This window comes from Doryrhamphus excisus, chromosome 9, assembly GCF_030265055.1.
Source record: "Doryrhamphus excisus isolate RoL2022-K1 chromosome 9, RoL_Dexc_1.0, whole genome shotgun sequence".
NCBI lineage: Eukaryota > Metazoa > Chordata > Actinopteri > Syngnathiformes > Syngnathidae > Doryrhamphus > Doryrhamphus excisus.
In genome coordinates this window covers 4,374,854-4,389,140 of record NC_080474.1, presented here as the reverse complement: position 1 = coordinate 4,389,140, position 14,287 = coordinate 4,374,854, and the positions used below count along the sequence as shown (strand labels likewise).

Below are 14,287 nucleotides of genomic sequence, written 5' to 3'. Positions count from 1 at the left end.
TAAAACTCTCCTTCTGTGGAGCCACTCCAGGCGTAATGGCAGCTCTCTTAGAAATGTAAAATGTTTCATCACTGATAATGGTCTCAGCAGCTGATCACATGCTGTGTCTTAATACAGACAGGGAACATAGGGGTCTCTTGTTAGAAGGCATCTTTGGCCTGTAATGAAGCCTAGAACGCGAGACTGCATGGCACAGGCTGCTCCCCAGTGGCCCAGCAGAAAGCGTGCAGCTAAATTACAAAAGACCCTCAAGCCCCTCCCATGTGAAACAAGGAGGGAGGGTCTTTGGATACTGAGGGAGGTGAGAGAGTGAAAGACGGAGGAGGTGCTTGAGCATCTTTATGATTATTAGCAGGGTTTTCAGCTCTTATTGTATTAAAAATGTACCAAAATAATGTCATAGCGAGACCCAGAGAATGAGATGAGTCTACGTTCGAACTTAACTGGCAACAAAAAAATTGCAAAACGTTTTGGGTGAAACGCATCAGTACTGGTTTTGATTTAGGTGCACATAATCATAACTTACATTGAAAAAGTAAATTTTAAGCAACCCAAGAATACTAGTACTATACTACTAATACTATTCTAAAGATCATGGGTGTTCAAAGTGTGACCTGCAGCTGTTTACAAAAATAAAGTCAAAATATTAAAATAAAAAAAAGTTGTGATGGAATGAGAAATGGTTGTGATTTTATGAAAATAAAGCATAAGGCTGTTAAATAAATATTAATAAATACATTCTGAATACATAAATATTAACAAAAGACGTTATATGTTAAGAGTTGTAATATTATGAAAAACAAACAAACATTTTTTAAATTAGGTTGCGGACAAACACATAATCTTATGAGAATCAAGTAAAAATATGGCAATAACGTCAAATGACATGAGGAAATAGACAGCTGTAATTTTACAAGAATAAAAGAAAACTATTAAGTAAAAATTTCCTTCTAATAGAAAAAAATCCATACTTTGACAAGAATAATCTTGTAATATTATGAAGAAAAATAACATCTTTAGTAGCATAGAGTTGGAATAACAACAAAAAGTAAAATTTTAGTAGTAGTTTTGATAAATTAGGTGGGAGAAAGCTATAGTATTATGGGAATAAAGTAATATTACAAGAAGACTATTTTAGAAGAAAAAGTAAATATTTGGAAATTTTTTTCACTATGTGGCCCTCGCTGGTAGGTTTGGACACCCCGGCTATAGATGGTGTAAATAGTGGTGAACGGGCTCTGTCAGGGACAGGGAGGACAAATGCCAACTACTGACTCCTCCCCCTTTAGTTCAAGTGTGAGCATGAGAACTGCCCTCATGTTGCAGTGTTATCGTACAGACACGACCCTGCAAAGCAGCACACATGCACAAACCCCCGATACAGAAACACATGCAGACCTTCCGATCCCATGATAAAGTGGTGAACGTCCGGCCCCGTGGACATGCGCGGGCCCTGGCAGCTCTTCTCAATCACCCCGCATGGAGTCACCATCTTAATGTGTACCACCTAGGACACAACAGTGGAGGAAAAAGCAATTTGTTGCTTTTAGACAGAAATATACACTAATTAGAACCAAACCTTTACACTTTACAAACACGCGACCACGCACCAAGTCCTCAATGTTGCCATAGATGTTCTTCTTCATGCCTGATGCTCTGGTTGCTACCCAGCCCCCCACAGAGCTGAACTCCATGGAGTCCGGCTCATGGCCTGTGCAGTAGCCGCTTTCATTAAGCTGCCAAACACAGAAACACTCAACAGTTTTTAATAAAAATATGACCCAACATCAACAGCTATTTCAGTGCTGCTGTCATTGTTATTGTGCACGGCCGACACTACGCTTCTATGCTTTTTCCCCCTTAACTATTAATAATCATATCGGTCCTGAAAAACCTGTATCAGTCCATGTCTTCTACAAATATATTACTATTATTTATACAGTATAATAAATAAATAATAAGTAAATAATAATTACATAATATCATAATTTATTAATATTGTATTATTATTCATAATAATGACACATTCTCATTGTTATAGCATTACGTGTTGCATCATTTAGATTCATTATAATTAAATATTGGTCCCTGCCTTATTACATCATGTGTTAAATATGACATTGCTGTCTGTTGGAAGAGGCCTGACAGTAAAGGTTCAATATTAAGATTCATTTTATAAACTTTTTTAAACTCTGAATTCATGTAACAGAATATAACATTTCAAATGTGTGACCGGATATAGATAGATATTGTAAGATAGATATTGTTAGATATTGATTTTGCTAACAAAGTTTTATTCAATACATTTTTCCGCTTAAAATAAAAATAGGGAGAAAAAAACAGTTCATATGCAAAGTATTCTGTTCTATACATTTAGTGTCTAAAAGAAGCTTTGGTAATAAAGCAACAACCCGGCTTATAGAAGCTGTGAAGAACACTCCAAGTGACAAACTCAACACTCACCTGACGCTCCAAATCCTGGCCAATGATGCCAGCTTCCACGTGGGCGGTCAGATTTTTCTCGTCAATCCATAGGATGCGGTTCTGCATGAAAACAAAACAAACATCTTGGGTGAATCCTTTTACACTCACGCTGCAAATAGTACAGTACTGCAGGCTTGGTTCTGCCACGCCCTTCCTGGCGTCTGCCAGATGAATGTGCTCAGCGAGGCCGCAGGAAGGCCACAACAGTCGGCGGCTCCCCAAGGTTAAACTCAATTTAATATCTAATTTCAAATATATGCCTCTTATTTGGACCGCTAAGCACTGGGCCTCGCCTTACCTGCAGGGGGTCAACGTGCCTCCCTGTGCCATCAATTACACTGCAGAGGTAATAAAGTTTATGTTGCTGCTGTGCTGCTGCTTTCACATGCCGGAGCCACCTCACCTCTGCCCTCTGACTTCTGTGCAACAATCCGCTGGTGGGGCAGCGGCCTATTTATCATCCTCACTCAGTTCAAAGAACAAGACTACTGGATATTTCTGCCGTGATAGTACCCTTTTTTTTTTTTAGCAATTTTCGTAAGTACAAACGTATAGAAACACTGAACGCAATCCTGCTAAATCTTAGTATGCCAACATTAGCATAGTAGCATTTTTCATTATACTAACAGCCGCAGACACTTAGCACTACACTATCATGCAAGGTTTTGCATGCTAACATTAGCGTAGTAACATTTTAGCCATTTTCATAAGTAGAAACTTAAACAGTGCTATCATGTTCAATATTAGCACGCTAATATGCTCATGTTAGCATTACCGTATCAACATTAGCATAGTAGCATTTTTTGACATTTTCATAACTATAACATACGCAGACACTCAGCACTACCATGTTAGGTGTTGCAAGCTAACATTAGCATGTTGGCATTGTTATCATGCTAACATTAGTTATTGAGTCAAATGACTGGCCATGGGGCCAAATAAAGTTGTGAGTGGCAGCAAATGGATGAAGAAGATGAGAATTCTAGGATGTACAAGAAGTCTGCGTAAACAATAAGTTTAATTCATTTGTTATTTAGAATTATTCAATTTTGTTTCTGCACATAAAACGGTAATTAGTCCCAAAATGTTTTTTTTGTATTATTACTTAATGTATTACTTGTTTCTTCATACACCTTTTTTATTTTGACGTACAGCTTTTTTGTCAACTGTTTTGGTTGTTTACATACCATCTGTGACGTATCCAGAGAGACAATACAGCGAGATTCCTCTTGGGGGCACTCAAGAGCACTGGAAACGCTTGTCCCACCTGGACAAAAAAAGGATATATATTTAAATAAAATCTAATCTTAATGAATTTATATTTACATTGTAATGGTTTGCAGTAAAATAGAAAAAATGACAAAGTAATCCAATGACTTGACAATAAGGGAATACATAGAAAAGACATTTAAAAGTAAACAGGTACTTTCATATAATTAATATCATATTGTTGCCTCTTTAATATAACTCACCTCCATATGGTATTAAACAAACGTTGTGTTTACACGCCAGTTCCACAATTTTTACGACATCGTCGTGGCAGTCTGCAAAAAAAACAAAACATCATTTTCAAAAACATAGGGTTATTTTACGCTTTAAACTCTTCTATTGCAGCCATGAATAAAGTATTAAAGTGTAGTAAAGAGTGAAAGTAAACACATCCTAAAACAAATGAAATATGACAGGTGATAAATAGTGTGTTTGTACTGGCAGAGCTGTCGGAGATGCAAAAGGCAGGAAAACAGGGTGTGTTTCCATTTGCTTGAGGCTTTTCCCAGGTGGGGTTCAGCCGTATGAAGTGTTGCTCTCTGTGGTGAGATGATGCGAATCAATACAAATGCATTTCACCCAATCAGAGCCCACGTCGGGTCACAGTAAGTAGTGGGGGGCGGGCAGGGAGGGAGTAACACAAAGCTTCAAGGATGCACTTAGCCCGGCTCAAGTGCTTTTAGCAGCCGCGAGTATATTCTGCTGACTAATTATACACACTGCTCATCCCAAGGATCACAGTTCAACAAAAACAAACCCCCGCATAACAGCTGGGCTTGGAGACCTGCTGGGGGACGTAAAATCTAATGGAATTGAGTAAGCGCTGCTGGTCGTAAATGACTGCTGTGATCGAGGATAGTAATAACTAACGTAAGGAACAAGCGAATTCGGGTTATTCTTTATAAAATAACATTTTCTTTGGCAACACAAAGCGATACAATCCCAAATCCAATAATTTCAACTCGGTTTGGCACATCAGACATGATAAAAATGACATATTTTAAGTGCTGCTAAATTTCCATACAAGATTAGGAAGCAGCTGAGACCGACTTGTGTTTTACTTCTGCCGTATGACATTTACTGTACTTGTAATGTATTTACATATGTGCTCATTTGTCCTAGAAAAAAACAAAACAAAAAAAGCTAGGATGTCTGAATTGAATTGTTTTACATTATGGGGTGTCCAAAGTGCAGCCCAGGGGCCATTTGTGGTGGGAGGGCGACACATTCTAAAAATAGAATTTAAAAAGGAAAATAAAATTAAAAAAACAATGAAAAAAATCAGCAGTAATTTTACAATACTAAAATCAAAATTGTCAAGTTGCAATCTCATACTTTTACAAGAATAACCTAGTAATATGAGGGGAAATGGCATTTTAATAAGTGCAAATATTAAAGAAAAAATACATTTTAAAAAGTTGTAATATAAAAAAAAAACAAACAAAAAAAGTTGTAATTGTTGGACAATTTGGTTGGGGAAAAGTTATGAGAATAAGCTCAAAATATTCATGGGAAAAGATGAATGATATTAAAATTAAAAAAACATGAATAGAGTTGAAATTTTACAAGAATAAAGTGAAAATATATAAGAGAAAAAGGTTGTACTCTAATGGAAAATTTTACAAGAGCTCCTAAAATTATGAGGAAAAGTGTTTAAATATTACAGAATAACGTTGGAATTAAAAAAAAAAATTGGTTGGGGAAAACATCATTATATTATGGGAATAAAGTCAAAACGTGATGGAAATAAAGTCATAATACTACCAAAAGAAAATGTAAAGTTTAAATATTTAAATGACTACAGCAAAAGTGGGGAAAAATAAACTAATGTGCTTTTTCATCTCAAGTATATTGCAAAGCTGAGAACAGTATGAACAGGATGAAAATGTGCGAGAGCCAGACCCAAATTTAACGTTCCTGCCATGCACTGTCAGACCTTGCAAGACCATGTAACATTAATGAGTTACATAACCCCCGGGGAGAAAAAAAAAAGGCTAACTGGGTTGACAGTTGATGGTTTAACATAAAGGGCGTACTCACTTTTATTGCCAACGGTTTAGACATTAATGGCTGAGTGTTGACTTATTTTGATGTTAGCCAAGCTGTACACTGACTACTTTACATCGCATTAACATGTCATTTATTTTGTATTATTTATTTAGGAGTTGTACTTTGTGGAAATTCACTTATCACGGTTGGGTCTGGAACCAATTAATTGCAATAAATGAAGGATTAGTGTAGTCACTTTTATAACATAATGTAAAACCACTCAGCGACTTTACAGTATGTATTTGAGCTGAGCTATATATTGAACTATATATGAACTATATATTTGAGCCGCAGTATCCTGCACTCATATCAAACCCAAATCTTCTACACAGGCCGACACTGGGTGTCAACCATCCTCCTTCTGACACTTCATGTTAAGCCTTCACTCACGTATTAATATGAGGATTTGAGCCAAGATTGATCCTCCAAATAACATAAGCTGTTGAGTGAATCAGCCATAAAGCGTAAGAGAAAGAGCGCAGGCGTGATGCAGCTTCTGAACTCACTGGGCCACACCACCATGTCTGGAACGCGACCAAATCTGCCTTCTCGCAGGGCGAAGATCTCATGTAAGCAATGTCCTGGAAACACATCAGAGGAGAGAAGATCAACTCAGCCAAAACGTTGGCAGAGTGGCGCTGTTTCCTCTTGAGTCTCACCGTGGCTGCGGAACACCCGGTCTTCTGCATCGTGTGAGAAGGCAATATCGGCGGACTTCAGATCATCCACAAAGGCCTTGTTAAGGATGGGAGCTTGGATGGCGTTGCTGTTCAGAATGGGCTGAGACAAAACAAAGTGTCGATTTAGTCGGCCGGGTGTGATTCACGGAGAATAGGATGACAATGAATGAAGTGCGCTCACTGTTGCTGGAGTTTTGTGCTGCAGACTGGCTCCAAACGTGCTTTCAAACCAGTCTTTCAGACCGGGGATGATCAAACCACTTAATCTGTATCTGGATTGGGATTAAAGAATAGAATAGAATACATTTTTTGGTGTGTTGAGATGATGTAGAACTGCATGAGATTGCACAAGAGTGGTTTAGCAACATCCCGTGTTGCTTCCATTATTACTTCCTTCTACTACTTCCTTGCTTCTAATCTACACAGCGTACACGAAACATTCACTTCTTCTTCTTCTTCTTCACACGCAACTTTCACACCAGCACAAATACTACAATGCTTGCAGTGCAAATAACATGTTAAATATGAGCAACAACTCGGCCATTGTGCATTTCTACAAGACGTCCAACTACAAATAAAAATTTTCATTTAATGTCTCTCTCAGTCAAATGGAGAATTCTTATCTCATTTGTTCTCGTACTAGATTAAAATCAACTGGTCTCAACTGGGACCCACATTTCCCCATGGTCATTCAGTGGTGACCCATGTTTGTACATGCAAATGTATTTTTATAGCTTTCAAAACATATGCATGTCATCTTTTTAAACAAAATTACAATTAATTTTATGTGCAAAATGGAATGTTTTTTTTCAAGGGGAGCCCCTGGCTGCACCCCTGGACCCACCAGTTGAGAAACACTGCACTCGATAAAGGAAAAGTGCAAAAGACATCACGGGGCTTCCACAAGCAGTCACATTAGGTCAAATCTGCCACTTACACCCATCCAGGAACATCTCAATCATTTCCAAAGGGTTTGCCCAACTCTTTCGTTAATGTGCAACCCGGCTGAGGCAAGCAGGAAACTGGTTGGTGGCTTTGTAGCAGTTACAAATACCAGACACTAGATGGCAGCAGTGTGGCGCGAGTGTGTGTGTTCAAGCCGGAAGCCCTGTTCACTGATGGGGAATCAGTCAGTGATGAGCAAATGATTGATTCATAATTCCAGAAGAAGATAACGTTGGAATGTTTATGAAAGATCAACAAATGAGTGAATGAGACAATACTTATGTTATCTGTTCTTAGGCACAAAAATGATGTCATGTGATACACGGTCACTTACCTTTTACCAGTAAATTCTGCTTGACCTTTCTTATTGAAGAGGAACCTGGAATCACTGTATCCCCAACCGTTCCATTTCATAATATCCTGCCTGAAAAACAAATAAAACCATTAAATGTATGACAACAGGAATTTTTTTTAACATGATTTGTTCTCTTTTCATTGATATCTGATTTTAGTCAGCCATTCACAACTTTCCATCCCATTCAAGTTGGGTCTTATTGTTTGGCACGCTCGCAATACAACAGGGAGCAGACAGCCACACCTCCTACTGTATCCGGAGATACAGTATTCAATAACAAAGTCATGTGCAGCCCCTAAAGGGTACGGGGATTTGAATTGCACTACAATCTCTGCAAAAATATCCCTCCAAAGATGCATGAAACCTACGCACTAGGGGTGTGCAGCCCGTATTTGTATTTGTTGAGGTTGGGACTCCAAATTGTCCATAGGTATGAATGTGAGTGTGAATGGTTGTTTGTCTATATGTGCCCTGTGATTGGCTGGCCTCTCGCCCGAAGACAGCTGGGATAGGCTCGAGCACCCCCCGGGATCCTCGTGAGGAAAAGCGGTAGAAAAAGAGTGAATGAATACATTGACCAATGTTTTTCATAAATCCACCAATAACCTGACAGGAAAAAACCAACCCTAACCCAACCCTAAAAAGTAACACTGAGGTGTACACGTCACAATTAAGCAGCGGTAAAAGATGGCTGCATTTAAACAAATACGGTGCTATAAAAAGACATAGAAAATCAGACTTTTAACAACAACTGAACCACTAAATACAGAAAAATAGTAATGCAGTGCTTACTTTGTAAGGACCTGTGCAATACTCTCCACTTTAATGGCTTGCTGCATTGACTAAAATAATACAATACCAGAAGTCCTTTTCATTTTACTTCTTCCTGTACAGTACAACTGTGCAGTACAACTGCATCAACACATTCTGATTTTACTATCAACACATTACACCATCATTTGTCCTTTAAGTTATTAACACTTATTAGCTTATTTTTACACTTGCATGACAGTTGAGAAGGTTATAATGTTACTTAAAAATGTCTGTAAAGTACAAAAAGGAATGGATTATTTGTAGTTCCTACAGGGAATTGTTCAACCGTGTTTCAACTGTTTGTATACAAACAACATTAACATTAAGCCAAAGAAAACATTTCAAGCAATATAGCCAAAACAATAAGAGATACTGGCTATAGTGCATTCCTAAGACAACTGTATAGACTATAAACTAGAACTATTAGACAAAAACACACACTCGACTGCATTCACGTGTCATTTTGGGGTGTTTTACCCCCACGGTCATTAAGAGTGGAATTTGTCAGGCAAATACTACAGAGCTCACTGACCACATGACCGCCAAATGATGATGTACTGCATACTTCGAAGCAACTTCTAAGGATTTCTATGTCTCAGAAGCAGATTTGCACATCAACTTCATCAAACTATGTATGTAGACAAGATAGGCAAAGGTGAGGACCCCCCCCCCCCCCCAAAAAAAAAAAAAAAATTCTGCACCCTTTGATAGACAATGAGGGTTTCAGTTTTGTTTTTGTTTTTATTTCCCAACATTGTTACTTTTGAGTATGAACATTTTCATCTTCTAAACATACTTTTAATCAAACTGGACATGCCACCTCATTAACAATATCAGTCCAGAAAAGGAATGAAAACTGAATTTCCATTATAAAATATTACATATATTTATAACATAAAGTTGTTTAAAGTAAGCATAATTCAAAAGTAATTATACATATTAAGATAGTGTATTATTTTGAGCAATAATATAGGCCAAGGTGTTATATGGAGCAGAAGATAATCCGGTGACTTTCACGGGGCGAAATTCTTGCAACTGGGCTGCTCATTGACACTCAACTGCAGCTGTTAAATCTGATAAAACGTCAGATGACGTCCTCTTTAGCTGCCAGTACTTCCTTGAACGCAACCCAGCTGCCAATAGGTTGAAAGTCAGACCACCATGACTCTCAGCCAATCAGAATAACCGAAGAAACCCAAGTTGTATTTAGTGACTCTTCTCATTGTTGGAAAACGTTCAACTATAGTGCCAAAAGTAGAAATCAAGACAGGAAACGTCGAAATAATATTCGGGCTAAGTCAAAAACACACCGGGGAGTCTGTTGGTGTAAATTGTGCACGTATTAGCTCGAAACAACTCACAGAGTCCGTTCAATACAAACACTCGTACGGTATGTAGCGAATTTTCACCACCCACTTGCTATCCTCACACATTAGACAAGTCTCCATTGTTGATTGTGTTGTCTGTTTTGTTCTTAAACCCAAGCGAACACAGAAAAGTGCAATGCAACAACAGCTATACTGTTTATCGGGGATGAATGAACTGAAAGGGACTGAGAAGCCGCACCCACTTATTACAGAACTACAGCTAGCAATCTCACCCAAACCGTTTTTCATGTCTCCATCTTGGAATAGCGGTAAATATAAACACTTAATGTTATTACTGATCTCTGTTGTAGGTTGCTGTCATGCTACGTTTTGACGTAACAAAATGAGATCTACAGATGCTGAAGATCCCCCCTCAACCTCCGCTCCATCAGAGCCTTTATGTACCTCCTCTTCGGCATCGTCTTCTCCTCCCGGGAGACGTCAGCTTTGCACTCGGCGGCGACAATGGCGGAACCGCCGTCCAAAGGTGCTTGTAAGTGGCCAGCAATTATCCTCAATCTCTGCTGTGCAATTCGTTGCCTGTCGGAGCCGCTGCTGTTACCGCCGTTGGACGCCATGCTGCTTCCGTGTTTGTGACGGGAGGGAGCGGAACTGTCATAGGTCAGAGGAGGGAAAGTGTGCGGCGTTCACTTCCGTCGGAAAATGCATCTTATCGCATGACGCCTTTTATCCTTTTGGAAAGGGTTACTTTCTAATACTTTCGAAAAAGTATCGTTTCATATACATGTTGTAATATGTGCATGGTAATAGAAGAGAGCAAATTACATGTTATGGTTCATGTAAAAAAACGACTGTGATTAACCTTCTCTCTGTTCAATTTTTACATGGGTGCTGTTTTTACTACATTTGGAGGAGCACTTGAAGCGACCGCCATACATTTTTTTCCCCCAGAATGCTTTGCTACACATGACTGGTTACATATGCTTCATGACTGCAAAGACTGTAGACTTTACAGTTGATTTTCATCAGAAGGCAACATTGTTCTTTATATTTGATAAAAAGGTTAGCATGCAATTAAACTTTATTTATTTGCATGCTAACCTTGCTAACAGTTTAAAAGATAAACTGTGGGATTTTTAAGAAAATGTTGGCTATTGGTAAATATTTTATTTGGCTAAAAGACAGGGGGAAATATATTTTGTTAAAACATTTGAACATCATTTGATTTGCATTAATTGTGTTTATATTTGATTTAATTGTATAATTGATCGTTTTCAGTGCAAGGACGTAAACTGGTTATGCTACCTTGCAGCTTAGGCTTAAGAAACTGGTCAATATTTAAGACTTCACCACACAGTTAACGGAACACGTTCTGTTGTGAACTCTGTTATCTCCATGCCCTTGTTTGATGGCCACATGTTTTTTTTTTTAACCTCAAATTAACCTGAACCAACATGAGTTGACTGTTTACTTTTCTACCTCACCTCCACTGAGTCACTAGACCAGCATGACTACTGTTTCCATATGGCACACTGCAGCAGCTCCACAGTAATGATTTAAACGCGTAGGAACGAGCAGCAAACACAGGATTCTAACTCAGTCATTTCTGAACAGGAAAAGCATGGACACGTCGAGGAGCTTTATTTCATAAAAAAACAAACATTGTAGCAAATATCCAGATGTTTGTGGATGTATTTCCCGTATGGCTAAAAGACTTAGCTTCCAAAACAAAGTTCTGTAATGCACTGACTGCGAGCAGTGAGAGTCTGAGTGTATCACAGAACTTTATTTGGAAAGCCACACTGCCACCTCATAGGTTTGTCTTCATCCAGCAGAGCGACATGGGGATCCTTGGACCTGCAGCAAAGCACAAAAACCAGCGTATATATATATATATATATATGTCATTGTTGAAACTTTCAAGCTTAAAATGTATTTTAATCATCTTTTAGTAGCAATGAAAGTGCAGAATTCTCCATATGGATTGGGCCTCCATGAAGGTTTGAAGCATGGCAGTTCTTCCAGACCATCAAAGCAGGTACAGCAGGCCAGATGGAGTCCTTTGCACATCTGTGCATTAGTTATAATAGCATGACCATATGTTTGGTTATAAAGATATTTATTCTAAATGATGGCTTATATGGCTTAGTTCAGTTTAGTCCTGCTACCTGTTGAGCCTTGAGGATTCAACAGGCCTTGCAGGGGAACCAAAAATAAAGTACACAAAGTGCAAAGCAGCCATTTGGAACACTTGCCACCCCAGCAACATTCACTTGACAGCAACTTTTCCAGTGCAGGAATGTCTCAATCATATCTTGTGCATTATAGGATAGAGTTAAAATGGCTAAATAAGTAGCCATACTGTACCTGCGAGGTAGACATAAGCGGTCAGCTGCAGGAGCCAAGCAGTCTGCTTGTAAAAATGCAAAAAGTCTACCCCCCAAAAAGTGAGGACGTAGCAGGCCACGGTGAGATCACCCACGCCACAGGACTGTCTTCTTTGCTTGCAGTTGATGTGCTGACGTGCAAGCGCTCCCAAGTCGTGAGGTGGGTTTCAGTCGCCTTTTTACCTTTTCTTCTCCTTGCCAGTCCTGCGTGCAGTTGACTAAATGCAGCTGGAAGAATGTCGACGTGGAGCTGCCAAACGTGAACGCGTGTTCATGAGCGCGCTTCACAGGAGAGAGAGAGAGGGAGAGAGAGAGAAAGAGAGCATGCAGAGCTGGGGGGGAGAAATAGGCTTTTTTTTGTGTCATTTCACGCCAGTGGACTGCACTTTACTGTGAGCTTCTTTGCACGTAGGTGACAGAGGCAGCCCTTTTAGCCTTTTTTTTGTCAAACTGCTTTAATTGCATCCCCTAAGCTGTTTTAGGATACTCAACTTTGAAGAGCTGTAACAACAATTGTGCCATTGCAAAGAAAGCAATGCTTTAAAATGACACTGACATGGTTACTCAATTTTGTGGTTTTTACTTACATGACAATCACCAGGGTGGCTTGAGCTCCCTTATAAATGTCCTAACCCCCCTAGAGCTAGATTTTTATTTGTGTAAAAAAAAAAAGTTCAAGCATGCACTTAAAGATACTTTTATGCAACTTTCTCCAAATTCAATTTCCAGAACAGCATATCTTGCTAATAGTGGTTTAAAAACACAGATGCCAAAAGTGCAGTCCGGGGGCCATTTGTGGCCCTTGGCTGTTTTTTATTAGCCTGCAGCACATTGTGAAAATACAATTAAACTATAAAACAAAAAAAAACACAACAGTAAAAATGGAAGAGGTTAACGTCACAATATTAAGAGAAAAAATAGCATCAAGTTGAAAAATTAAAGGTGGCACGGCGGTCCAGTGGTTAGCGTGCAGACCTCACAGCTAGGAGACAAGAGTTCAATTCCACCCTCGGACATCTCTGTGTGGAGTTTGCATGTTCTCCCCGTGCATGTGTGGGTTTTCTCCGGGTACTCCGGTTTCCTCCCACATTCCAAAAACATGCTAGGTTAATTAGCGACTCCAAATTGTCCATAGGTATGAATGTGAGTGTGAATGGTTGTTTGTCTATATGTGATTGGCTGGCCACCAGTCCAGGGTGTACCCGGCCTCTCGCCCGAAGACAGCTGGGATAGGCTCCAGCACCCCTCACGACCCTCGTGAGGATAAGCGGTAGAAAATGAATGAATGAATGAAGGCATAGTATGAGAAAGAAACAAACGAAACAAAGAATAAAGTTAAAATTTGGTTGGGAAAAAGTTTACTTTACAATAAAGTCAAAATATCATGACAATAAACTCATAATATTACAAGAAAAAAAATCATAATATGAGAAAATTGCAATTTTTGTTATGATCTGTTGTGCCGCTTTGCTGCCGCCTGTCTGCCTGTGCTTGCCGCACACCTCTGAGGGGAGGAGCTACCTGACCACACCTGCAGCCAATTATATCTCCAGACTACTTATAAAAGACTACATATGAAATTTTAATGTTATCCTATGTTTACGCTTACGAGGGGAAGAAATTATATGATTGTAATTGGATATGTGTTTGCCAATGGTGGGTGGTGCATTTGTTACCCGGGCCTTCAGTGGGGACTTAATCCACTTCTTAATCCTGTGACGGCCCCGCTGAGGCTCCTGAGGTTCTCAGGTGTCCTTGACCGTCTTTGTCCCACCCCATGAGTTAGGTTGCCACAATACCACCACTATTACAACGCGATTATACAAACTATCAATAATGTATTACAGGAGAGGTATTGGCGAACTGAGGTGGAACACCAATATTACTTAAGCATGAAACCCTTTATCTTGCAATTCATTGTCTCCCATAATCCAGAGTTACATTTCTACTCGTAACTTTGAGTATTATTTAGCTGAT

The 14,287-nt window shown here is 39.2% G+C and overlaps 1 protein-coding gene across 2 annotated transcripts in view; it reads right to left on the bottom strand.

The window, feature by feature from the left end:
* The window catches only part of agps (alkylglycerone phosphate synthase), a 30,427-nt gene extending 19,806 nt beyond the window's left edge, over positions 1 to 10,621 (bottom strand). Inside the window, exons 1-10 of one of the 2 annotated variants that reach the window (XM_058082818.1) lie at positions 10,368 to 10,621; positions 7,762 to 7,851; positions 6,664 to 6,754; positions 6,462 to 6,582; positions 6,309 to 6,383; positions 3,957 to 4,028; positions 3,672 to 3,751; positions 2,464 to 2,544; positions 1,611 to 1,736; positions 1,399 to 1,507 (exon numbers count right to left, since the gene is read on the bottom strand). In XM_058082818.1, the coding sequence (XP_057938801.1) occupies positions 1,399 to 1,507; positions 1,611 to 1,736; positions 2,464 to 2,544; positions 3,672 to 3,751; positions 3,957 to 4,028; positions 6,309 to 6,383; positions 6,462 to 6,582; positions 6,664 to 6,754; positions 7,762 to 7,851; positions 10,368 to 10,540 (1,018 nt within the window). In that variant the 5' untranslated portion in view covers positions 10,541 to 10,621. Of the gene's footprint in view, positions 1 to 1,398; positions 1,508 to 1,610; positions 1,737 to 2,463; positions 2,545 to 3,671; positions 3,752 to 3,956; positions 4,029 to 6,308; positions 6,384 to 6,461; positions 6,583 to 6,663; positions 6,755 to 7,761; positions 7,852 to 10,195; positions 10,257 to 10,367 lie in introns of those variants that run through there. The other variant, XM_058082819.1, reaches the window with a different exon arrangement.
* Between the last annotated feature and the right edge of the window lie 3,666 nt (positions 10,622 to 14,287).